Here is a 27,743-nt window from a genome sequence, read left to right as displayed (position 1 = left end):
GAGATTGATGTGAACATATAGAGATGTGCTTCCAAGGGAAGACTAAAATAGCTCATGTAAACAAAAGTGTGTCTAATTGATGATGAAAGCATTATCATGTGGCTGTAAGAAATAAGACAACACATTATTAAATTCTTAGGTAATATGTATGGTATTTTGTTCTATTTCAAATGACTCACTACAAAATAACTACCTTAGACTTTAAGCATCTATTACACTTAAAATGGTAATTCTATTTAAATAACAACACATATGTCAATGATAAATTTGTAATAATATTAACACTTTATCACTTTTTTCTAAAAGCAATAATAAGTATAACCAGTTATTACCTTGTGGATGGATTTAATCATAATTCTCTCTAACTCAACCAACCATTTCTCCACTTGACCTCTGGCTTTGGCTGTTGAAATGATATCTGTGAGTTCTACAACTTCTCCTTCACTACTCTTCATATGAGTAATATCTAAAGTTTCTGTAAATTCTACCCTTGCAATTCCTTCAAAACATTTCTTCAAGTGAGGTTGCACCCTTTCAAAGAAAAACATTAAAGAATTAATCAAATTAAAGCAATCCCTAATATTTTAAAATTAATAAATGTGTACTCAGTGTTGGGCCTATGGAGATGAAATACTGAGCAGAAAAGAAAACAAAAACAAAATAAAGCAAAAAAAAAAAAAAAAAAAAAAAAAAAAACCAAGACAAAATATCTGCTTAAATGGGTTATACAATCCATTTAAGGGGTTAGTACTAATTGAATAACCACAAAAATATCTGTGAAAGTTACAATTATAATAAGAGCTATAAAGGAGATATCCTTAAGTCTTTGCTTTTAATATAATGAATTGAAAGATGCCAAAAGTAACAAAACAACCAAACGAATTTTAACTCACAGCTAAGTACACTAAGCTGAAGAATCTTTAAGTGCACAAAAGTAGCCATTTCAAGTGGAGTCTTTAGAGACTGCTTTATAACTATGGACTAAGTTTAGTACTTTACAGCTTATTAAATCAACCGCTTTGGCATACTCAACTGTTAGTCTATTCAGTATACTATAGATGGGACTGACTACACCCCTCATTTTGGGCACATTGCTAATAACCAGTTGCAGTCATCTTTCAAATGGGCAAAAAGAAGCAGAGTATAAAACTCAAATGGAACCTAAATTTGTCTTTTTTTATCTGGACTATGTGACACCTTCTTTGAAGGCCCAAGATATAAAATAAACAAATTTGCTTAACAAATACATATATTCACTCCCTTCTTTATATCAGATGCTCTTCTTAAGGATCGAGGAATCAACAGTGGGAAAAATAACCAAAATTTTCTATCATCATAGAGTTTATATTATGCTAGAGGAAGACAATTAGTATGCAAATAAGTAAATTAGAGAGTACACCAGGTGACAACAAGTAGGCAGAAGGAAAAATAAGGAAGCCAAGGGAAGTCCAGGAAGTGCTGGAGGCATGACATTTTAAGTAGCATAGTTTTGCCTGAGTTTGAGTAGGTTTCCACACCACCTCTAGGATGTAAGGAAGAAGTCCATGCACATTTGTGTAAGGAGCATCGTAGGCAAAGGGAACATGTATGCTGAATGAGGACACTGCCAGTCATGGCAAAGCTACTAACTTTTACTTTGTGAGGACGAGGAGGAATGTGCCCTGAAAAAAATCTGTTAGAAAATATCTGATCAAATATGAAATCCATTCTAAGGTTCAGCATTGGGGAAAATATCATTGAATGATATTACTAGTTTTTAATAGTTATTCAAAGTTGTTTGTTGATAATATCTAGAATATTCTTGAAGAAAAATTATCATATAAGCATGATTGTATATAATTGTTTATATACACATATAAACTTAGCCATGTATGATAATACATGTAAGTTGCTTACCTAGTGGGGTCTTTAGTCTCAGATAGTATCTCAAGAAGTTCATCATTCGACAAGAAAAAGAATCTGGGGAAGAAGAGACGTTTCTTTTCCAAATATTCATTAAGTCCTTTAAGAATGAGTTCCAAAAGTTCATTAGATTTTTTCAGTCTTTCCAGCATTCTCTCAATAGTTACCACTGACAGAACACGTTTATCCTAAAAATAAGAGAAAACCCTCAACTTGAAAATATTAGATAACTAACTTTATTTACTTTCATATTATATTTAGATTACATATTTTTGTTCAAATGAAGATTATGTAATTTTTAATGTGAATATTTACTTTTTAAATCAGTCTTACATAGTCTAGGTCTAACAAGCCTCTTTAGTCATGTAAAAAGTCATATTGACTTGATCCTCAGACATAATGTTCATTATTTCTTATTCTGAGTTGGAAACTAAGAGTAAGAGAGAAGAAGACACAGAGAGAGATGCAGAGAAAAAAAGACATTATACTATCTGAACTTGCAAGAAGGATGGGGGGTGGTAAAGAATAGGATGAGACATGTTCTTTTGTCTTTTATTCTTTGAGAAAATGTACCCTAAATAGTAAGTCATCATTATAATGAAAGTTTTGAATATTATTGCTATCAGTAAAATAATCCAAATTCCTGTTTTTAAAAACTATAGGTAATAAATAAGTATTGTGGGTAGTGGAGAAGTTTTCTACAAACTTTTATAAACCACCACCCTTGGAAGCAACTGTGCTTGCTCGAGGACTTAAGTTCAAGGTGTGTTCTTCCTGAACTCCCAAGAGACTAAAACTGGCCCACCTTGAAAGCATGGACATGAAAGTGTCACTCTGAGCTATCTCCTTCAACTCCTTCAAAGTGATTCAAAGAGAATGAAGTATTTTAAAAAGAGGTTTTTTTTTTTTTTTTGTACTTCATGATTCAAAATAAGAATTATAACCAAAAGCTAATCTTAAGAACTCTTATTTTTTAAAAAAAATTTATTGACTTCTCAGAATATCCATACATTAACCACTGGGTTTATGAAAATCTTCAGAAATATATATTAAAATACAATCTAGATATAGTTGAAATAAAACTCCTTTTTTCCTTAGCACATGATTGACGTCATCCACGTCTATAATTGGTTTTATAATTCCTAGCTCAGTGTTCATGGAAAAATTCTTTACTAAGAAAGCTTTAAACACAAGAGATTTCAATTATCAGGCCAAATAAAAATTCCATCAGAGTACACTAGACATTTATTACCATCACAGGGTATTTAAGAAAATTTATATGAAATTGAAAAATAAAAGAACATCATTTAAAAAGAAACATTGAATTTCAAGATTAACTATTTAAACTTATTTTGGGTGTTCAGTCACAACGGAAAGATCAACCAAAAATGTCAGCTATAAACTCTTTCCTATAAAAATTTATTCTATTTCAAGAGTCTCTAAAATATATTTTTGTTAAGGTACTTTTTGACTGAAAAAATATACTTTTCTGCTTTATTTTGAATTTTAACAATGTAACTTGAAAAGAATTTAAGCAAAGGACAAAACAATTACTGTTATTTATTTTCTTAATAAAACAAGAACAACATACTACGATCAAATCAACTTATCTTTAAAGCATTTTATTTTATTTCCTAACAGTTTTGTGTTTCAAATGAATATTAGATACACACTCACACACACACACACACACACACACACACACACACACCAGGACAAAGACTCAGGCCATAGTTTAAAATGTACAATTCATCCAAGTAGTCCTATATTCCTAAATCCAAAAATCAAAATGATGTTCTTCAAGCGCCACCTTCTGGAAAAGTATTCTTTGTTTTTTTGTTTTTTTTTTTTTTTTTGTGTGTGTGTGTGTGTGTGTGTTTTAAAAGCAGAATTGCTGATCAAAGGGGAAAAACTCCTTTCAGAGAGAGAAATAATATTTGTTTTTCTCTTGTCCAAATAATCGTTTAAATAATTTCTTGTAATGTTGCTGTAATATTTGAAAGCTTGAAATTTAGTTTTTAAATAACAAGTCACATTCCTTTCTCAAAATAATATAATTACCAAATAACAAACAAGCAAGCCAAAAAATCCTGGAAAAACTAAGCATTCAATTACAACTTTTTTACTACAGGTTGAATATTCCTTATCTGAAATACTTGGAACCAGAAGTTTTTCAGATTTCAGAGGTGGGTTTTTTTCCTTTTAATTTGGATAAATTTTACCAGTTCAGCATCCTTAATCTGAAAATTCAAAATCCAAAATAAAGGTTTTGCATTTTGGAACATTTCAGGTTTTGTCTTAGGGCTCAATCTGTACTAAACCCAAGGTCAAACCAATCAGATTACCTCAATGACTGAAACAAAAATGCCACTTCTAAATGAACATAGGCAACAATCTGTGTGCTTCTGTATATGGACTTCAGAAAAAATACGAAGAAGTAATCACCTCATGATGAAATATCAACACTTTCACCCTCTCCCAGTGAGAACAGGAATATACCAGGAACTGCTGCAGACAAAGGAAAGGCCCTAAAGTGGGACAGAACTTGTTTCTATCCCACATTCTGCTTCTTAGTACCTGTGTGACCTCAGATCATGGCTTGATCTCTTTTCCTAGCTGTAAAAGGGGGAGAAGAGTTCTCAAAGGTAGCATGAGAACCAAATTAGCAACATACTTGAAGTGACTAATACTGTGCACATACACTTAAAACTTCCCCTTCACTCCCCGTCCCCTTCCATGCCTGGATGAGAGGGGGGAGTAAAAAGAGGGGGCAGGCACTGACTCCAGGGAAAAGGGGAAAATGAGACACTTAAATTGCTTCATCCACTTCAATGGAGTTAAAACTAACATTTGATAATCTGCAATCCTTCAAGAAAGATATTTATCATAGTAAAATAAAACTGACTTTGAATCCCTTTGACGTATCACCATAAAATCCGGGTACAGAATAAGCATTCTGTGAATATATGTTGAATGCCTGAGGAATGTAGGCAGGTGAAGCCTGTAACCATACAGAGGAGCTCAAGGAACTTCCACCCACTCCGGGGTACCAGGCTGGTTCTGATTGGCTATGTTCTCAATATGTAATAATAAGGTGTGAAAACAGGAAACTACTAGAAACTTGGAACTTGGTGTGACTTCCTTGACGCTTCATGTCTCCTGGAGGGAAAGAAATGAACTATTACCCGCCATACATTCTGATTAAAGAAACAATTTTATAACTTTCACGTGTCTTCTTTTGCTTCATAAGCATCACCAATTTCATCAGCCTAAATAATGATCTATAGGTTGATTTGATATTTCCTAGCCAAAGGACTATGCTAACATAGGCTTGAAACTTTAATTTGGGTATACAGAAAGAGTTTTCTAACTACTGCTACCAGAAAGCTTCCACAGAAAACACAGAATTAAGCTCAAGCTTGATTGGTCAACTTTTGGAATCATAACCTCCCTCATCAGAAATTCCTGGTCAACAGACAACTGGTAAGAACCTCATTCACTAAGAATGAAAATGTGGGTCAAGCAGAGCCTTAAGATCCCCTGCAACTTTGATTCTTTGACTTAATCAGGAGAAGAAATTCTTTCATTTCAGACTCAGAATATATTTCAGGGTTAATCCAGATCTCAGGGTCCACTTATCTAAATATGAATTTTCACAGAAGGGCTTTCAGAATAAATTCAGAATTGATTCAGAATTAACCTCAGTTGTTCATTTACTCATTCAACAATACTTGCTGGGGGTCTGGCTGTGTTCAGTCACAATTTTCAGTGCTTAGGTGATAACAGTGAACAAAACAAAGACCCCAGCCTCCACAGGGGAGTTGGACAATAAATAACAAACATACTGATTTGAGTAGTCAGGATAGAAGATCAAAACAGCTGCAAGATTCCCTTAAGCCAAAGCTAAATCCAGAGCAAGGCCCTCACTCTCTTCAATTCTATGAAGACAGAGAGCTGAGGAAGCTGCAGAAGAACAGTTTGAAGTTAGCAGAGGAGGGTACATAAATTATATACAGGTTTAGCTCCTTTTATTGTATTTCATTTCATTATGCTGCACAGATACTAAGTTTCTTACAAATTGAAGGTCCATGGAAAGCTTGTGTAGAGCAAATTTATTGGTATCATTTCTTCCCCAACATCTTGTGCTCATTTCTCATCTCTATGTCACATTGTGGTAATTCTCACAATATTTCAAACCTTTTCATTATTATTATATCTGTTATGGTAATCTGAGATCAATGATCCTTTATACTTTTAATTGTCTGGGGGTAGCACAATGTCACCCATGTAAAATGGCAAACTTAATAAGTGTAGTATGTGTTCTGGCTGCTCCATCAATTGACCAGCCCCCGCATCTCTCTCCTTTTCCTCAGGCCTCTCTATTTCCTGAGACAACAGTATTGGAATTAAGACACTCAATAACCCTACAGTGGTCTCTAACTGTTTGAGTGAAAGAGTGACATATCTTTCACTTTAAAATCTGTAAGTCATTAGCTTAGAGAAGGCCCACTGAAAGTCAAGATAAGGTAAAAGGTAGGCTTCTCGTGCCAAACCATTGGCCAAGAACTAAATGGAAAGGAACAGTTCCTGCAAGAGGTTATATGAATATAAAAAAGTGAAGCAGCTCTAAACTGATGTGGAGAAAGTTTGAGTAGTCAGGATACAAGCTTTGGTATATGTACACAATGGAACATTACTCAGCATTAAAAAAGAATAAAATCATGGCATTTGCAGGTAAATGATGGAGCTGGAGAATATAATACTAAATAAGCCAATCCCCAAAGACCAAAGGCTGAATGTTTTCTTTGATATGAGGATGCTGATTCATAATGGCAATGGGGCCAGGGAAGCATGGGAGGAATGGAAGAACTCTAGATAGGGCAAAGGGGAGGAAGGGGAAGGAAGGGGGCAAGAGGGTAGAAATGATGGTGGAATAATTAGACAGCAATACCCTAAGTGCATGTATGAAGACATGAGTGGTGTGAAAATACTTTGTGTATAATCAGTGACTTGAAAAATTGTGCTCTATATGTGTAATATGAAATGAACTGCATTCTGCCATCGCGTATAACAAATTAGAATAAATAAATAATTTAATAAAAAAAGAAGATCAAAACAGCTGCAAGATTCCCTTAAGCCAAAGCTAAATGCAGAGCAAGGCCCTTACTCTCTTTAATTCTACAAATACAGAGAGCTGAGGAAGCTTCTAAAGAAAAGTTTGAAGCTAGCAGAGGTTGGAACATAAGGTTTAAGGAGAGAATCTGTCTTCATAACATAAAAATGCAAGGTGAAGCAGCAAGTGCTGATATAGAAGCTGCAGCAAGTTAACCAGAAGGTAACTGAGAAAGGTGGTTATACTAAACACCAGATTCTCAATTTAGGTAAAATAGCCTTCTATGAAAGAAGATGCCATCTAGGACTTTCATAGCTAGAGAGGAAAAGTCAATTCCTGACTTCAAAGTTTCAAAGGACTGATTCTGTTAGAGGACAATGCAACAGGTGACTATGAGATAAAGCCAAGATACACTCATCATTCCAAAAGTCCTTGAGCCATTGGTAATTATATTAAATCTCTGCCTGTGCTCTATAAATATAAATAAAATAACAACATCAGGATAACACACGTCTGCATACAATATGAATTACTCAATATTTTAAACACACTGTTTAAAACTACTGTTAAAAAAAGATGCCTTTCAAATATTACAGTTCTTTGAGACCACCCATACCAGCCCACGCAGGACCCAGGCTCACAGTAGGCCCTGGTCCACCACTCTACCTACGGGACAAACACTGGCCAAAGCCAAGCCTTGGGCACAGGACCACCCCTTTGGTCCAGCAGACAACTGCGGAAGTCAGGCCAGGCCCAGATCTGTCCATGCTGACTTGTGCAGGAACCAGGTCCAGGGTAAGTCCGAATTCACCCCACCCCACCCTGGGAGCCTCAGCCTAATCCACTTCCATCTTGGGACACTGTAGTCATTGCCATAGCCTTCCCCACATAGTAGCCCCTAACTTTTGGACAACAAACAGGGCCTACAAGCAGCTGCATCTCAGAGCAGGCATCCCAAAGGGAGTGTGAGGCCCACTATTCCAGTCCCTTCTCTGTAAGACATTGCTTCCATCTTGGGGCACCTTAACTATTATCTTGAGTTACCTCTGCTATTGTAGACCTAAATGAGCAAATATAGGGGAAAAAATGGTCACTACAACAATGAGAAAAGAGAGCAAATACAGGTAGCAAAAGACTTCAAGAGAGATATAGACTCTGAAAAAAAAAAACAGAAATCCTTGAAATGAATGATACAATAAATCAAATAAAAACTCAATAGAAAGCATAACCAACAGACTAAATCATTTAGAAGAAAGAATGTCAGATAATAAAGACAAAGTATACAATCTGTGAAATAAAGTTGACCAAACAGTGAAGATAGTAAGAAACCATGAACAAAACATCCAAGAATTATGGTACAGCATCAAAAGACCAAACCTAAGAGTAATTGGGATAGAGGAAGGCACAGAGTTTCAAACCAAAGAAACGCACAATTTCTTCAGTGAGATAATATCAGAAAATTTCCAAGCATGAAAAACGAATTGGGAAACCAAATATAAGAGGTTTACAGGACACCAAATATACAAAATTACAACAGATCTACACTAAGGCACATTATAATGAAAATGCCTAGCATACAGAATAAGGATAGAATCTTAAAAGCTACAAGAGAGAGGAATCGGATCACATATAGGGGAAGACCAACTTGTATCTCAGCACATTTTTCAACCCAGGCCCTCAAAGCCAGGAGATCATGGAACAGCATATATCAAGCTCTGAAAGAAAATGATTCCAACCAAGAATCTTATATCCACCAAAACTAAGCTTTAGATTTGATGATGAAATAAAAACCTTCCATGATAAGCAAAAGAATTTACAACTAGAAAGTCTGCATTACAGAATATACTCAGCAAAATATTCCAAGAAGAAGAAATGAAAAACAATGATGAAAATCAGCAGAGAGAGGCATTACACTAAATGAAAATCTAATCAGGGAGAAACCAAGTCATGTTAAATACCAAAAATAAACAACAATGGCTAGGAATACAAATCATGTCTCAATAATAACCCTGAATGTTAATGGCCTAAATTCACCAATCAAAAAACACAGACTAGCAGATTGGATCAAAAAAATACCTCAAAATATGCTGCCTCCAAGAAACTCATAGGAAAAGACATCCACAAACTGAAGGTGAAGAGCTGGGGAAAATAATACCACTCACATGGGCTGTGGAAGCAAGCAGGGGTTTCCATCCTCATAACAAATAAAGTAGACTTCAAAATAAAGTCAATGAAAAAGGATAAAGAAGGACACTACATACTGCTCAAGGGAACCACACACCAATAAAACTTAATAATTATAAATATATATGCTCCTAACAATGGAGCATCTATATTCATCAAACAAACTCTTCTCAAGATCAAGGGTCAAATAGACCACAACACAATAATTTTGGGTGACTTTAACACACCTCTTTCATCACTAGATATCTTCCAAACAAAAGGGGGTGAACAAAGAAACTATAGAACTCAATAATACAATCAATAACTTGGACTTAACTGACATATATAGAATATTTCATCTTTCAATGAGAGAATACACTTTCTTCTCAGCAGCACTTGGATCCTTCTCTAAATAGATCATATACTATTCCATAAAGCAACTCTTAGCAAATACAAAAAAGAAGAGATACTACGCATTCTATCAGATCATAATGGGATGAAATTAGAAATCAATGATAAAATAAGAAATGAAAGCCACTCCGACTCCTGGAGACTAAATAATATGCTACTGAATGAACAATGGATTGCATCAAGGAGGAGATTAAAAAGTTTTTAGAGATGAATGAGAAAATAGATACAACATATCAAAATCTCTGGGACACTATGAAAGCAGTTCTAAGAGGAAAGTTCATTGCATGGAATTCATTCCTTCAAAGAAGAAAAAGTCAACAAATAAATGACTTAACATTACATCTTAAAGCCCTAGAAAAAGAAGATCAACAGCAAAAGAAGTAGAAAACAGAAAATAATTAAAATTGGAGCTGAAATTAATGAAATTGAAACAAAAGAAACAATTGAAAAAAATTGATGAAACAAAAAGTTGGTTCTTTGAAAAAATAAATAAAATTGACAGACCCTTAGCTATGCTAATGAAGAGAAGGAGAGAGAAAACTCACATCACTAATGTACATGATGAGAAAAGGAAATAGCACAACAGACACTACAGAAATACAGAAGATAACTAGAAATTATTTTGAAATCTTGTACTCTACTAAAATAGAAAATATCAAAGGCATTGACAAATTTCTAGAGTCATATAATTTGTTCAAATTGAATCAGGATGATATACACAATTTAAACAGATCAATTTCAAGTGATGAAATAGAAGACACCATGAAAAGTCTACCAACCAAGAAAAACCCAGGACCTGATGGATACATACCTGAGTTCTATAAGACCTTTAAAGAAGAACTAATACCAATACCCTTCAATTTATTTCAGGAAATAGTAAAAGAGGGAGCACTTCCAAACTCATCTATCACCCTGATTCCAAAACCAGGCAAAGACACATCAAAAAAAGAAAATTTCAGATCAATATCTCTAATGAACATAGATGCAAAAACTCTCAATAAAATTCTGGCAAATCGAATACAAAAACATATCAAAAAGATCATGCAATACAATCAAGTGGGATTCATCTCAGGGATGAAAGATTGGTTCAACATACGGAAATTAATAAATGCAATTCATTACATCAATAGACTTAAAGATAAGAATCATATAATCATCTCAATAGACATAGAAAAACCTTTTGACAAAATACAGCACCCCTTCATGTTCAAAACACTAGAAACATTAGGGATATCTGGAACATATCTCAACATCATAAAGGCTATCTATGCTAAACCCCAGCCCAACATCATTCTGCATGGAGAAAATTAAAAGCATTCCCTCTAAAAACTGGAACAAGACAGGAATGCCCTCTTTCACCACTTCTATTTAACATAATTCTTGAAACACTGGCCAGAGCAATTAGACAGACAATAGAAATTAAAGGGATACACATAGGAAAAGAAGAACTCAAATTGGCACTATTTGCGGATGATATGATTCTATACCTAGAAGACCCTAAAATTTCCACCAAGTAAACTTCTAGAACTAGTAAATGAATTCAGCAAAGTAGCAAGATATAAAATCAACACCCATAAATCAAAGGCATTCCTGTATATCAGTGATAAATCCTCAAAAATGGAAATGAGGAAAACTACCCCATTTATAACAGCCTCAAAAAATAAAATAAAATACTTAAGAATCAACATAACAAAAGAGGTAAAAGATCTATATAATGAAAATTACAGAACCCTAAAGAAAGAAGTCAAAGAAAACCTTAAAAGATGGAAAGATTTACCTTTCTCTTGGATAGGCAGAATTAATATTATCAAAATGACCATACTTCCAAAAGCACTGTACATATTTAATGCAATTTCAATCAAAATTCCAATGACATTCCTCATATAAATAGAAAAAGCAGTCATGAAATTCATCTGGAAAAATAAGAGACTCAGAATAGCTAAAGCAATCCTTAGCAGGAAGAGTAAGCAGGTGGCATCACTATACCAGACCTTAAACTCTACTACAGAGCAATAGTAACAAAAACAACATGGGATTGGCACCAAAACAGATTGGTAGACCAATTACACAATAGAGGACACAGAGACTAACCCGCAAAATTACAATTATCTTATATTAGACAAAGGTGCATTGGAGAAAAGATAGCCTCTTCAACAAATGGTGCTGGGAAAACTGAAAATCCATATGCAACAAAATGAAATTAAACCCCTATCTCTCACCATGCACAAAACTCAACTCAAAATGGATCAAGAATTTAGGAATAAAACCAGAGACACTGCGCCTATTAGAAGAAAAAGTAGGCCCTAATCTCTATCATGTGGGATTAGGCCACAACCTCCTTAATAAGACTCTTGTGGTGCAAGAATTAAAATCCAGAATAAATAAATGGGATGGACTCAAACTAGAAAGTTTATTCTCAGCAAAAGGAACAATCTGTGAGGTGAACAGAGAGCCTACATCTTGGGAGCAAATTTTTATCTCTCACAGATCAGATAGAGCACTAATCTCTAGGGTATATAAAGAACTCAAAAAGCTAAGCATCAAAAAAACAAATAACCCGATCAATAAGTGGGTCAAGAACCTGAACAGATACTTCTCAGATGATGATATACAATGAATCAACAAATACATGAAAACATGTTCATCATCGCTAGCAATTAGAGAAATGCAAATCAAAACCACTCTAACATTTCATCTCACTCCAGTCAGAATGGCAGCTTTTATGCATACAAACAACAATAAGTGCTGGCGAGAATATGGGTGAAAAGGTACACTCATACACTGCTGGTGAGACTGCAAATTGGTGCAGCCAATATGGAAAGCAGTATGGAGATTTCTTGGAAATTGGGAGTGGAACCACCATTTGACCCAGCTATCCCTCTCCTCAGTCTATATCCAAAGGACTTAAAAACAGCATACTGTAGGGACACAGCCACATCAATGTTTATAGCATCACAATTCACAATAGCTAAACTGGGGAATCAACTTAGATGCCCTTCAGTAGATGAATGGATTAAAAAAATGTGGCATATATACACAATGGAATATTACTTAGCAATAAAAGAGAATAAAATCGTGGCATTTGCAGGTAAATGGATGGAGTTAGAGAAGATAATGCTAAGTGAAGTCAGCCAATCCCAAATAACCAAATGCCGAATGTTTTCTGAGTCATAGTGGGAGAGGGAAAGGGACCATGGGAGGAATAGATGAACTCTAGATAGGGCAGAGGGGTTGGAGGTGAAGGGAGGGGGCATGGGGTTAGAAGTGACAGTGAAACGTGATGATCATTATTATCCAGAGTACATGTATGAAGACCCGAATTTGTGTAAATATACTTTGTATACAACCAGAGATATGAAAAATTGTGCTCTATATGTGTAATAAGAATTATAACACATTCTGCTGTCATACATAAATTAAAAAATGTTTAAAAAATAAAATTAGGGTAAGAAAATGGAAAATAAATAAATGAATAAAACACAAAAAACTTTGCCTGTGATTGAATTAAAGTGCAATTTATTTTCCAAACTCATAAAATATTATTACTCTTATTTCATTGAAGTATTATTTGAATTGTAATAATAAAATATATTATAATAGTAAAAAAAAAAGACAAATATTACTGTTATTTGACAATGCACCTGGTCGCGCAAGAGCTCTAATGGAGATACACAATAAGATTAATGTTGTTTTCCTTTTTTCCTAACACAGCATGTACTTATGCAGCCCCAGGATTAAGGAGTAATTTTGGCTTTCAAATGTTAGTATTTAAAAATACATTTTGTAAATCTATATCTGCCATAGAGAGGGATTCTATTGATGGATGTCGGCAAAATAAATTGAAAATTATTAGAAAGGATTCACCATTCCAGATGCCATTAAGAACATTTATGACTTATAAAGACAGATAAAAATATTAACACTAACAGGAGCTTAGAAGAAATTGACTCCAACACTCCTGGATGACTTTGAGGAGATCACGACTTCAGTAAAGGAAATAACTACAGATATAATGGGAAAAGCAACTTGAATTAGAAGTGGAGCCTGAATGTGTCCAGGAACTGCTGCAATCTTACGCAAAACTAACAGATGAGAAATTGCTTCTAATGGGTGAACAAAGAAAGTGGCACTGTGAGATGGACTCAACTCCTGGTGAAGATGCCATAGACACTGTTGAAATAATAACATAGGGTTTAGAATATTATATAACTTAGCTGATAAAGCAGCATTAAGGTTTGAGATATCTGAATCCAATTTCACTGTGGGTAATATGTTCTCAAACAACATTTTATTCCATAGAGAAATATTTTGTGAAAGGAAAGGTTAATTGACATGGCACATTTCATTCTTATATTGAGAAACTGCCACAGCCACCCCAAACTTTAGCCACTACCATCCTAATCATCCAGCAACCATCAATATAGACACAAATCCCTCCACCAGCAAAAAGACTATAACTTACTGAAGGTTCAGATGATGAATAGCACTTTTTAGCAACAGGTAGTTTTTACCTATGTTATATATTTCTTTTTAAAAACATGCTACCACTCACTTAGTGAATTACAGTAGAGTATGAATATAACTTTCATATGCACTAGGAAATCAAAAAAAAATTATGACTCAATTTATTGCAACATTTACTTTTTTGCAGTCATCTGAATGGAGATTATAATATCTCTGAGTTAGAAGATGGCAGATACTTCAGAAAGGACATGGGGATAAAGAGTGCCCCAAAAAAGGGGTCAGTTTTAAATAGGGTGTTCAATGTGAGCCTCTTCAGAAAGGTAATACTCAAGAAAGATTTCAAGGAAGCAAGGTATTGTTCTGTAGATATTTAGAGACAGAACATCCCAGGAAGAGGAGCTGGCAGGTGCAAAGGCCCTAGGGAAGAATGTTCTTGATATGTGTTACTAAAAAAAGAAGAAGGAACCAGGGTGGCTGGAATAGAGCATGAAGTGGAAATTTAAAAGAACAGAGAGATTGAAAGTGGATTGCACAGATAGAGAATTTCTCATTTAATGTAAACTTGGCAAAGAAGTCTTTCTCCCCGGATGCTAAAATGACTTAATTTAATAAGATAATCAATACTGGAATTCTACTAGCAAAGCAGAAATGAAGAAATGAAATTGTGTGTTTTATTGGATGAATTGTTGAGAACTTTCACTTCCATTTTCATTCCTTAATTCCTAGACCTATGTACTTTGCCTATGGGATAAACCATATATTTGGAGCTACTGAGAAACATATTCTCTAGAAGTATACACAAATTCATAAGTTGTTCTCTACCCTCAGGCACAGCAAATGAGACTTCAAGTGTGAGTCATTTCAGTTTTTAGAAGGTCAGTGCTCATAGTAGGACCTGTAAATCACAGGTCTGTCAATTGCATCATTTCCTATATGAGTTCCTAAGTAGAAGCAATGTTGTGTGGAAACTGTGACAAGGAATAAGTCATTCAGTTGGTAAATGAATGAAAGTATTGGCAGAAGCTTGGGGATGGAAAAAGAAAAATCTATCTAGTGCAAATTATTGCTTCCTTCCCTATTGAAAGAGAGCCAATGTATTCAATTCCCTCTAAATGGCTGACTGGTCCCTCCAGGTGTGGCATCAGAAGCATTGTTAATTTCTGCTATTGGCAGCTCCAGCATACAGTAATGTTGGGGATGGGAGGGGGCATCTGTGATTGTAAAACCTTTCGATAATTCCCATTCCTGCTGTCATGTCTTCTTTGTTTTTACCTAGAGTGACCACACATCCCAGTTTGATACAAGTTATGTGTGCTGTTCTAAATTAATTATTAATTGCTTTAAGCCTCAAGATTTCTCTAGTTTGTATAATATGTTTGTTACATGATTATCCTATTTTATAACTCACTGCACACACACCGGCATAAGCTGGTTGACATTCACAAAATAAGTCAACTAGTCAACCAGGTAACCAAGTGTCGGTACCTTATTAAGCATTGACATTTAGTTTATTCTGTGATCCCTTATATACGTCTTCTCTGTTACTAATTCTCTAATTTTGTTTCTTTTAAGTCCTTGATTTGCACAACCAAGTTTGCTAATGATCATAATCAATGTAGATACTTTTAGTCATCTCTCTTTCTAAGCAAGGTTTCTCTCTTTCTAAGCAAAAAAAAAAAAAAATTAATAGTCTCATTGAATTTATAACCCACTGAAAAAATTCCATTTCTTTAAGGTCACCCAAGAAGGATATAATTTCCCTTTTTGGAACGTGTACATATATTCTTTATAGATATTTGTAAACTAGTCTCTAATTTCTTAAAATTATATCAAGGATCTTCTATCATTTCAATATCATTGAGATAGGTCCTCACAAAGGCCAGGTTTGGTGAGCAAAACTAGTAAAGAGTACCATTCACACTCCTTTACTAGATCATTGAAACCAGGATTTCTGATAGTATACTCACATCAACACATTTGACCACATCTAACTTAGGTTCTTTCCTCTTTAGGTAAGAACCATTTATAAGTGCTGCACTATTTCTGCAGAGCTCTATCAAAGCTCCTATCAAGAAAGGATCAGCAGTTTGAGGTTCACGGTAACCAGTGTCAATCAAATAGAATAGCCTTGGTGTCCATCAACTGATGAATGTATAAAGAAAGTATGGTATATATACATACACACACACACACACACACTATGGAATACCATTCAGCCATAAAAAGGATGAAATCCTGTTATTTGTAACAACATGGATGGAAATGGAGATTATTATGTTAAATGAAATAAGCAGGCACATGATCTCACTTATATATAAAATCTAAAAAAGTTGATTTCATAGAAATTGAGATTAGAATGGTGGTTCCCAGAGGCTGAGGAGAATAGTGGGGAAGGGAGGGATGAAGAAAGGTTGAAAAATGTGTACTCAGTTATAGTTAGATAGGAACAGTAAGTTATGAAGTACTATTATAATTATGATCATTATGGATAATAATAATGATGTACTGTATATTTAAAATTCTAGAAGAAAATATTTTTAAAGTTTTTAACTATAAAAAATGACAGATAGTTTAACTTGATTTAAATATATAATACAATGTATACAAGTACAGAAATAGTACATGGTACCAGATGGATATGTATAGATGTACTGGTTTTATGCTTTTATGTACCAGTTAAAATAAATTTAATTAACTTTAAAAAGAAAAATAAAATAGACTACCACATATAGCACCAAAAAAAAAAGCCATATCAGCTGTGATTGTAATTAACTGTACAAAAGTTTGGCTCAAGTAGCATTACTTAAAATGGGGTAAACCTATTAAAGTAATGTTAGACTATTTCTGAATATTTTCTTGTCAAATCATGTAGTTGATATCAATAAAATATAATCAGTAGTTAGAATTACAGACATAACTTTCAAAGTTTAATAAATATGTGCATATTTCTATTTCAGGTTAGGAAATTTAATGATGGTACTTCTGTCATATAGTATTATATTCAATCAAAATATCAATGCAGAGGCCGGCATTCATTTAATGATATAGCTATTATTTTTCTATTTTTATCTTAACTTCAGTAACACACAAACCATGCTTCATATACAGAAAGAAATGTCTTCTGAAGTGAATGAAAATCAGACTTTCTTTTTCAATGTTACAGATTATTTTTAAATTCCTCCTTAACTTAAATGGTTAAGTTCCCCTCCACAGCATTATTTTTATTTCTTCGTTGCACTTTGTTTGCATTTATTGGACTATTTAGATCTATTATCTTTGCAGTTCATCATTCTTTTCTAGGTCCCTATCAGAGGCACTTGCTAATGGAGTAGGTAGCAATGATGAAATGATTCTGTTGCAATGTGTTTCAGTAGGTTGCAGCCCATAACCAGGAGCCCATCAAACAGACAGAGCAGCGTGCAGAGTGCATGGTCTTTCTAACAGAGCATTTAGTAGAACCAAAGACAAAACCAAAGGTCATTAAGTAATGTAACTTCAGTTTGAACTTCAAGGAATAATCAGGACAAATATCTATTTTTGCTTTTCATAGTTCTTGCTCCCAGAATTCTAAAATAATAGTTGAAAAGAAAATGTATGTGAGAAAAAGATAATAGCCTATTGGAAACAATACTGGCTTATATGGATATTCAAACATAAAAATCATGTCACTTCAACTAAATAATTCCATTTTCAAGGATATTTTTACCCACCTGAATGACACTTTTCATTATATCTCTCCATGTTTTATCCACAGTTGTAAATCGTCTGCCTTCTTCAGGCATTTGAGACATAATATCTGGAGAGCTGAAAATGGGCTCCAGATACAGCCAAGTGGCTTGGACTTTAAGCCACTCATCCAGAATCTCCTGAAGCAGCAGGAGCTTGCCCTCCCATTCTCTGAGGAGAAAACACAGTGGCTCTTATCAAGAGCAAAGCAAGCAATGTATCAGGTGACAAAACTGAAAACCACAACTAGATTATAATCTTGAATGCAATGTTCTTATTCCAATTTCCATTCCTCTAGTTTCATTCAAAGATAAGTCACTAGATTTGTCCAACAAAATGTTTTTAAAATAATAATGTCAACATTTAAGCTTTTACAAAGATATATCGTAAGATATACGTATCTTACAAATGGGCTGGTTTATGTATGTCATTACAAGAAACTTCAGTGATACCATTCCATACCTAGAAGTTACAAATTCTGCAATGAGAATACTCAATGATAAGTATTCTGAATGACTGAGGAAATGCAGTTACATATAAGACTCATTATTTACTTTAACATCCTTTCTTTCCCCAGTGATTAATCCACTGATTAGATTAAATCTCTCATAACTCACTCATTTCACCTCTAAAAATTCTTATACTGTCTCATACATGAGTTTGGGGAGGACACCTCATACATAAATATTAATATTCTGCCCATGGCCCCCAGAACCTCATGCCCATCTCAAAATGAAAAATAAATTTAGTCCATTTTCAAGAGTCCCCATAGTATTGCTATAGTATTATAGCAATGCCCAAAAGACCAAGTCCAAAATATCATCTGAGACTCAAAGCCAACTCATGGATGTTTTGCCCTGTAAAGATCAAAGCAAGTTATATTAAACTGCTCTATAATGGTACAGAATAAACATTTCTATCCCAAAAGGAGAAACAGGAGCATAGGAAAAAAGGGGATGAGACCAAAGCAAGAATGAAATCCAGCTGGGCAAACAAGTCCTGTAGTTCCATGTCCAGATCTGGGGCACATGACCTCATGATATTCTCTCCAAAGGGCTTCTGCAGCTCCACCCTGTCGTTGCTGATTGAAACCCCAAATGGTCTCTCTATTGACTTGTTTCTGCTTGATTCCTGCAGCTTTCCTGGGCAGAAATACCACATTATTGGCAACTCTTAGTCTCAAGAGTCTCCAATGCAGCTTTGACTTCCTTCTTACATCTTCATGCATCACCTTTTCCAGGGTGGACCACAGGGACTCTGATTCTGTTACATTTTGCCTGGCCTTCCAGGCCTTCCTTGGAAATCTTGGTGGAAGTTTCTGTGACCCTCGAACTCCAGCATCCTTCATTCCTGAAGAACCAGTATCATAAGGTTTTTGCCAAGGTCTGTCATCATCTCCAGCAGTAGCCAGTCCTCCTGGGACCATGGCTGTAGTAGCTTCTGAGTGCTTAGGTGGCTAAGCATGGTGAAAAAACTTCTAGGTGCCCTCTGCCAGCAAGTTGACCCATGCCCTCTTCTCAAAGGAATTTTTACTTTTATATCCATAAGCCTAACATGGGTATAATTGTGCCAATTCCTGAGATGCCCTTAAACTATCTTTCCTATTGTTTCGGGGTAGAGTACTTTGCATTTCTCTAGTGGCTGCAATACCTTTAACATCCACACCTTCCTTAGCTCTGTTTTACTCATAGTTTTCTGGCCACACTGCACGTTTTTCAAATCTTTGCACTTTGCTTTCTACTCCTAGTTATCACAGTAAACTTGGCTAAAAGCTGCCTGCAATACTATGCCACCACCTGAATGCTGTACTGCCTTGACATTTCCTCCATGGAATTAATTAATTAGCACATCACCTTTAAATTCAGCTTTACAAAAAGTTTCACAATATGAGCAAAATGCAGACAACTTCTTTGCCACAATATAACATGAATGACCCCGAGTCTAATTAGTGTCCTTCTTCTCTGAAACCTCATGAGCAGTCCTTTCTGTATATAGTCTTAGGACATTTTGGTCTTTTGTCTCTCACAATAATCATTCATTAAGCTCCACGTAGAACATTCTGAAGTTTTTACAGCTTGCATCTCAAATTTTTCCAAATTGCTCCCACCACAAACCAGCTCCACGTGATCAGGTTAGTCACTGCACCAATCCCACTCTCAGTATCAATTTCTGTGTTAGTCAGCTTTTTTATTGGTGTGACCAAGAGACCTGACAAGAACAATTTAGAGGAGAGAAAATTTATTTGGGGCCCATGGTTTCAGAGATGGCCAACTCCGTGGATCTGGGCACGAGGTAAGACAGAATATCATGGCAGAGAAAAGCAGCTCAAGGAATGGGAACAAGGAAACAGAGAGTTCCACTCACCAGGGATAAAATAAAAACTCCAAAGGCACAGTGTGTCTAAATCATAAAACCCCATAAACTTAATGATTTTATAAACACACTTTTAATTTCTATTTGTACTTCCTCTATCCTTACAATAACCCAATAAGTTAGGATCCATCATAGTATATATTTATGATTGGGGAGACTGAGACACATTGGAGTAGGTTCCAGGCTCAAGTTCATCTTCCTAATAAATGACAGAAGTTCACCTTCCTAATAAATGACAGAAGTTCACCTTCCTAGTAAATGATAAAACCAAGATTTGAACCCAGACAGCTGTAACCACTCTGCTGTCCGAGATAACATAGCCACAATAAGGAATACTTTATTAATAACAACAACTTAGAGGTCGGATAGCTTTATTTTATATATTAACACATTACTTTCCATATATAAGTGGTAATCTGTGATTTTAGATCTCTAAAACCAAAAAATATGCACATAGTTCCCTGAATAACCAGTCATTTTTAAATGCCTTTAAAATTCTTTTCTTCCAGTGTTTACCAATGAATTTAACTTTCTTTCACAAGAGACATGAATGCCTTATGCTTTCTTCTGGGATTTTTCTTTTTTCCTAAACCCTATCTGATGGGGAAAATTTCTCACTAGCTAATAATATCATGCACAATTCCTGAAAAAAAATAATTTATATATATATATATATTATTTTCAAAGCAGTTTGTTCTTCTTTTGATGTGCACATTGTGCTACTTTTGTAAGAGACAGAACAATCAAACACAGAGAATGAGCCAGTTCCAATCAGAGCATGCTCAAATTTATGGTATCATAACATGGTACAATCATGTTATAATCAGAGAGACTCTCAGACAATTAACCTTCCCCTTGCCATGAAAATTCACATTGAAGATGGTAGTTTGATTTGGATATCTATTGTTTAAATTGTTAACATAACCTGCTTAATACAAATTTCAAAACTGAAAACACAGGCAGGGTAAGAATTTAATGTAATTGGTTGTGTCTACTGCTTAAAACTTCAAATTAAAATTATAGTTTCATTCTTTTGCACTTAATAGCCATCCTTCACTCATGTAGAAATTAAAATAGATGCTCAGAGATCATCTCTGACAAAATAATTCATATATTTGAAAAATGATATTATTATCTTCAGTTTATAGTCCATGTACTTTATAAAATATGTTCAGAGAAAAATTATTTTTTGGAAATCCAAAAATAATATCAATTATAGGCAAATAAAAATAAATATATGGATGTTATTGTTCACTGCCTTTGGTATGAATATAGAAGTTAACAATCTATTAAGATAGCAAAAGGATCTGAACTCTTTTAAAATAATGAAGGAGCTGAGCTCAGTGGTGCACACCTGTAATCCTAGCTACTCAAGAGACTAAAGCAGGAAGATCCTAACTTTGAGGCCAGCCTCCGATCTTAGGAAGATGTTGTCTCAAAAATTTTAAAGGGGGACTCTGGAGATATAGCTTAACAGTAGCACACCCTTGAGTTCAATTCCTAATGCCTCAAAAAATATAATAGTAATAAAGGTCACCATTTCTTACAATGAACCATTAAAAATATGAAGTATAAAATGCAGTATCAATTCTTAAAGGAACTTCACATTAACTACAAGCACTTTTGTTAACATAGTATAAATATCATATCACTTTACCTCATTTGTTTTTCATAAGGTTTAATGAAAGGAGAGCCTCGCATAGTTTGTGTTTTAATTATATGGTCATCCAACAACATCTGAATTTCATCAACTGCAGACAAAATAAATGTTCCACTTTCTCTATAAGGATGAATGACAAATTCCATTGAATCCCATTCATTCGTCATCTTCTCCATGCCCTTTTCAAGAGAATATTCTTTGCTAGCTGATTCACTAATACCTTCAAATCTATCTAAATAGGGTTCCAGATTCATGTCTAAAAAGGAGAAGACAGTGGAGTCATCTGCTGGCTGCAGTGGGAAGCCAACAATTGCGGACATGGCCTCCCAGTGCCTGGGGCGCAAACCAGGATTACAGATCACTTGAATGAGAGGAATGTACTGTTTGAACTCTTCCACCCTTGCTCTTACTTTTTTTGTCATTGCCAATGCATTTGGAGAATCATGGAAGGTTTTCTCCAGCTTATATAGTCCTCTCCAGTAATTTCCAACGTCTGTTTCTACTTGATCTGGATTCACCTTGTGATATGGTCCTTCTGTCCATGCTCTATGTTTGGTGGTAAATTCAACAGCAGTTTCATACAGACGAAGATAAGGATTTAAACCATCTTGGATTTTTTTACGTTGAGGATATATTGATGGTAACCAGCCAAATGCTTCCTCTTCAGCATTAAATTGATCAATCTGAAAAAACAGGTATTAAATACACTATTCTGAAAATGAATAATATTGCAGAGCATTGTGGCACACATCTATAATCCTAGCAACTTGGGAGGCTGAAACAGGAGGATTACAAATTCAAACCAGCCTCAGAAACTCAGAGAAGGTGTAAGCAGCTTAGCAAGACCCTGTCTCCAAATAAAAAATAGAAAGGATCTGGGATGTAGCTCAGTGGTTAAGCACTTCTGGGTTAAATTCTCAGTACCAAAACTAAAAATAAACAAAAAAAGTGAATAATATTAAATATTAATTTTTTAAATGTTTCAAATGTGAACTAAAAAAGTCTCACTAGGCCATAAAATTAAACGTAAGTAATCTAGAAAAGTGAGTAGTAATCTGTTTTCTGCTTCCTGTTTACATTCTTGTAAATGACATAATATCCTTTTTGGGGAAGGGAGGTACAGGGATTGAGCTCAGGGACACTCAACACTGAGCTACATCACCAGCCCTTTTTTGTATTTTATTTAGAGAATAAAAGGGTCTCACTGAGTTGCTTAGCACCTCACTGTTGCTGAGGCTGGCTATAAACTTGTGATCCTCCTGCCTTACACCCAAGCAGCTGGGATTACGGGTGTGCGCCACCATGCTGTAATATCCTTTTATTAAGAATAAATATTTTTCTCCTATACACTTTTACTAGTTTCCAGAGGACAATTCTGGTTACACTAGTTAAAACAGTCAAATAAATTTACATATATAAAGAAATTTTTGCGTACCCAGACATATTGTGGATCTAGCTTCCTTCACTATTAGAAATTCAAATACTTTAAATATATACAGGATTGTCTTAGGTACTGTGAAAAATAGAAGAGTATTATATCGCAAATTACCAATGTCAGAGGGTTAGGAATCCAGCTCCGGGAACAAGACACGCATAGGCAGAAATTTAAATAGCAATTGTTCAATAATCATTTAAAACAAAAGAAGAGATGTTTTAAAGCAGTAACTGTTCAGTGTAAAATGGATAGTTTGTGTCTGTGTATGTGTATATAAAATATTTTCACTCATAGGTGAGAATGCTGAAATAGTGTATTCATAAGTGCTTCTGTAGAAAAGGTGTGATCAGACCTTGGTCTTAAAAGTGAGAAGGACAAGAAGAGGAAGACTTGGTAGAGAAAGAAATAATTTTCTTAGTTTAGTTGTGAAGTAGGTAAAGATGTGGGTTGTTCAATCTGTAGAACTGGAAAGTGCAAGACACATATATAAATTATGCAGGTTACTTAAAATTTCACTGACCTCAGTTTTTGAAAATTGAGTTTATTTCTATTTTCTCAATGGGTGGTTACATATTTGTGATTCTTATAAAGTATTTAATTACCTGAATAGATATTAAAAACTTTCAATGTAAAAAAATGGTAGGGTATCATAATATAGTATGTTTGCATATATCCTCTTTTTGTAAAAAATACAATTAAAGTTTTCAAATGTTATATATGTCAAAGGCTTTGGCTTTCCTTCTCCCAGTTTCTTCTAGTGAGAAAGCTAGTTTTTGAAATAGTTGTTTTAGGAATAAAGTGGCTCAGTGAAAGAAAATAATAGGTTCAATTTAAAAATGCTGCTGTAGAGAGGAAAAAATGGTGGATCAGAGGAACTAACAATGTTACAGCAGGACTTCAAGAGTGAATTAAAACATCAGTTTCGTAGCAGCTAACTGGGGTAGAAAGCAGGAAAACACAAGTAGGCAACCCAGTGAACTAGCAACTAGTTGAAAACCAAAAACATTGGTTTCTAGAAAAGAGGCAATAGATACCAGCAGCAATGAATGTGCTGTAGCACAGAGCTGAACTTAAGTGGGAGAAAGTCTTGGCGCTCTCCAGGAGAGAGACCCAGCAAACCCTGGCAGAGGTGGCTAAAGCAGGGAAGCAGTGACAGCCTGGAGGGCCTCTTAATCCTAAACTAGCCAACTAGGAATCCCTGCAATTTACCCTTGAGATTTTTGCTCTGTTTTTCTTTTCTTTTTCTTTTTTCCCCTGTTGTTGGTATACTTGCTTAATTTAGAATACTCAAGATCAAACAACCATTTAGGCTCTACTCTTCACTGGGATGGTAGACTCAGACCATGAATTAATTTGGGCCTAGGAGGCTGGGACTCCAACTAGAGACAAACTCAGAGTGGCCATTCAGCCTGAAGAGTAGAGGAGAATGGGAAGTAATTTCATTTGAAATTGGCTGTTTGATCTCTAGGATAAGTAATATGGCTGATGGGGGAGGGGAAATTGGGACACATTAGAGTTAGGCAGAAAGCAGAGACCTCCCAAAACTTAGAAGAGGGAGGGGAATAGACTAATGTCCACTCCTACCCATCCCCACCCCCACTTCCCCGCCATTCCCCCCAGCATTCCCCCTGAACTTGGCCTAGGGCTCTTGGAATGAAAGGTGCAAGGCAACCCAGATCAATCTACAGATGTAGCAGATGAAGGATAGGTCAGCAGCCCTGTCAGAATTGCACTCCTATTCCCTGACATAATAACGAGGCCATTTTGAGAGTACAGACTGCTCTGTAGCAGACAAAGCCTCCTCCCCTTGAGTAGAGATAGCAAGGAAAGGAGTGAGTGAAACAGCATCCAGACTCCCCTAAAACAAGTTTATCTGGCTTGGGTCAGAGAACAATGAATAGCGTGATATTTGCATAACAGAAACTGCCTCAAAGTTGGAAGATTCTATAATCAAAATCCTAAAAAGAATGGCCCTTTTTAATAATATCTCAGCAAGAATGAAACAGAACTTCTGCATGGTAACTATTGCATTAACTGCTTGATAACTGATTCTTAGTGTCACCCTACAATTTGTGTTTTGTCAGAGTTCTAATACTATGTATTTTGTCAATTAACTGGAGCCTGTCTTGATACCTCTTCTCTTCCATCTCCATCACCATCCTTTGTCCTTCATCCATTTTACTCTCCCTATTTTAACTTGTCTCCCTTCTCTTCCCCACCATTTTACTTTCTTTTTTCCTTTTTCTTCTATTTTATTTTATTCCATCTTTCAGTTCAAATTAGTACACTACAACTAATACTTAATCTTTTTATCCTATGATTTATTATTTCTCACCCATGATTCTCCTTTGTTAATAGAGTTGTAGGGAACATTAATACTAATGGTTACAGCATATGCTAATATAAGTTAATATAAAGTGTGCTCTTATAATACCACTATTATTTGTGGTTTCAAAGAGGCATTGGAGGTTGAAATTAACACTTGGTTATGCTGTTCAGATACATGGATGATAAGACATACTCCCAGCTCAGGATTTATTATAGATAACTACTCACCAAAGGACCCCCCACGTAAAAGAGGAAGAAGAATCCATCTCAACAGATGCAAAAATAGGACCTTAGAAACCATGGGGAAATAGGCCAAAAAGATGATTTTAAAGATTTCAACCCCTCAATAAGTGAATCTAAAAATGTTGATGTGGATAAAATCCCAGATGAAGAATACAGAAAGTTGATAATTAAAATGATCAATGAATTTAAAAATCTAAGGAATAACTCAGATGAAATAAAAATATAAAAGAGAATTTAAATACAAAGAGGTTCTGAAAAATCAGCAAATAGAAATCTTGAAACTGAAAGACAGAAAGCAAATAAAAAATTCAGTGAAAATCTCACCAACAAATTAGACCTACATAGGAGACAGAATTTCAGGACTTAAAGATAATATACCTGAACTTGAACACTCAGTCAGCAATTAAGAAAAAGAAAAGATGGGACTGAAGTACAGGCTAATGGCATTAACAATCTTTTCAGTGAAATAATACCAGAAAAATGTCAAAAGCTTGGGAATGAAATGGACATCCAGATACCAGAGGCATATAGAACCCCAAACAGACAAGACCAAAAAAGAACCTCTCCACAACATATTCTAATTAAGATACAGGACAAGGATGGAATTTTAAAAGCCTCAAAATAAAAATGCCAGGTCACATTTGGAAGTAAACCTATAACTTCCTATTTCTCATAAGGAACTAAAATCCAGTAATACCTTGGAATGTCTCATTCAAAGCTCTGGAAGATAACAAGTACCAGCCAAGAATGCTATATCCAGCAAATCTATCACCTTCAGAATCAAAGGAGAAATAAAAATCTGCAAAGATAAGCATAAACTAAAAACTTCATGGTTTCTACAAAAGCGCTACACAAAATATTTAAAGAAATAACACAGAAGTTAAAAACAAATTTCAGAGCTCTGGCAAGGATAAATCTCATTATAAGAGTAACTTAGCAAATGTAAATTAAGACAAAATTAACACTTTTTTATTATTAACATCCCTCTATAATAAATGTGTCTCAATTTTGGCAGAGTGAATTAAAAAATAAGACTCAACTATAAGTGGTTTGCAAGAGAATCATTTTATAGACAAAGACAACCACAAGCTGAAGTAAAAGTATGGAAAAAGATATCCCATGCGAATGGAGACTGAAAGCAAGCAGGAATAAGTACTTTTATATCTGATAAAGCACACTTCAAGTTAAAATTAATCAGAATAGACAAGAAGGTCACTTCATACTGGTAAAGGGAACAACACAACAAAAAAATATAACCATAAATATTTATATCCCAAATGTTGGTGCATATAATTATATAAAACAGTACTTGACATTAAGGCTCAAAAGACTCCAATATGACAATATTGGGGTGATTTTAACATACTTCTATACCATTTGATAGGCCATTCAGACACAATATCAGTAAAGATTCTTCAGAGCTAAACAATTTTATGAGTCAAAAGAAGCTAAGAGACATGTATAGAATAGTTTATTCAACAACAGCTTAATACACTTTCTCTCAACTTCTCAAGGAACCTTCTCCAAATCTTCTCCAGACCATATTTTCGGACACAAAGCAAGTCTTAGAAAATATTTTTTAAAAAACTGTATATTCCTTGCATCTTATCAGATCATAATAGAATGAAATTAGAAAAGAACAGCATGAAAAAACATAGAAATTACATAAACAAATGGAGATTAAAAATGCACTTTAAATGAATCAGAGAGAAAATAAGAGGAGAAATGAAAAAATTCCTGGAATCAAATGAGAATAGGGATCCCACATAAAAGAATCTCTAGTACACCATGAAGTGGTTCTAAGAGGAAACTTTATAGCTCTGAATGCTAAAAATCAAAAAGACCCCAAAAACATGCCATTATCATGTTATCCAAGATCTTGGGAAAACAAAAACCAATTCCAAAAGAAGTAGAGAGAAGGAAAC

At 34.8% G+C, this 27,743-nt stretch overlaps 1 protein-coding gene across 1 annotated transcript in view; it reads right to left on the bottom strand.

Moving 5' to 3' along the window:
- Window positions 1-27,743, bottom strand: part of Dnah7 (dynein axonemal heavy chain 7) — a 289,014-nt gene that overhangs the window by 180,082 nt on the left and 81,189 nt on the right. Inside the window, exons 17-20 of the mRNA XM_077110312.1 lie at window positions 21,810-22,495; window positions 17,764-17,950; window positions 1,897-2,090; window positions 323-531 (exon numbers count right to left, since the gene is read on the bottom strand). Coding sequence (XP_076966427.1) covers window positions 323-531; window positions 1,897-2,090; window positions 17,764-17,950; window positions 21,810-22,495 — 1,276 coding nt within the window. The remainder of the gene's footprint in view (window positions 1-322; window positions 532-1,896; window positions 2,091-17,763; window positions 17,951-21,809; window positions 22,496-27,743) is intronic.

This window comes from Callospermophilus lateralis, chromosome 9 (assembly GCF_048772815.1).
Source record: "Callospermophilus lateralis isolate mCalLat2 chromosome 9, mCalLat2.hap1, whole genome shotgun sequence".
Taxonomy (NCBI): Eukaryota; Metazoa; Chordata; class Mammalia; order Rodentia; family Sciuridae; genus Callospermophilus; species Callospermophilus lateralis.
Note: the sequence above shows the minus strand (reverse complement) of the source record. Positions and strands in the feature narration are given on the sequence as shown.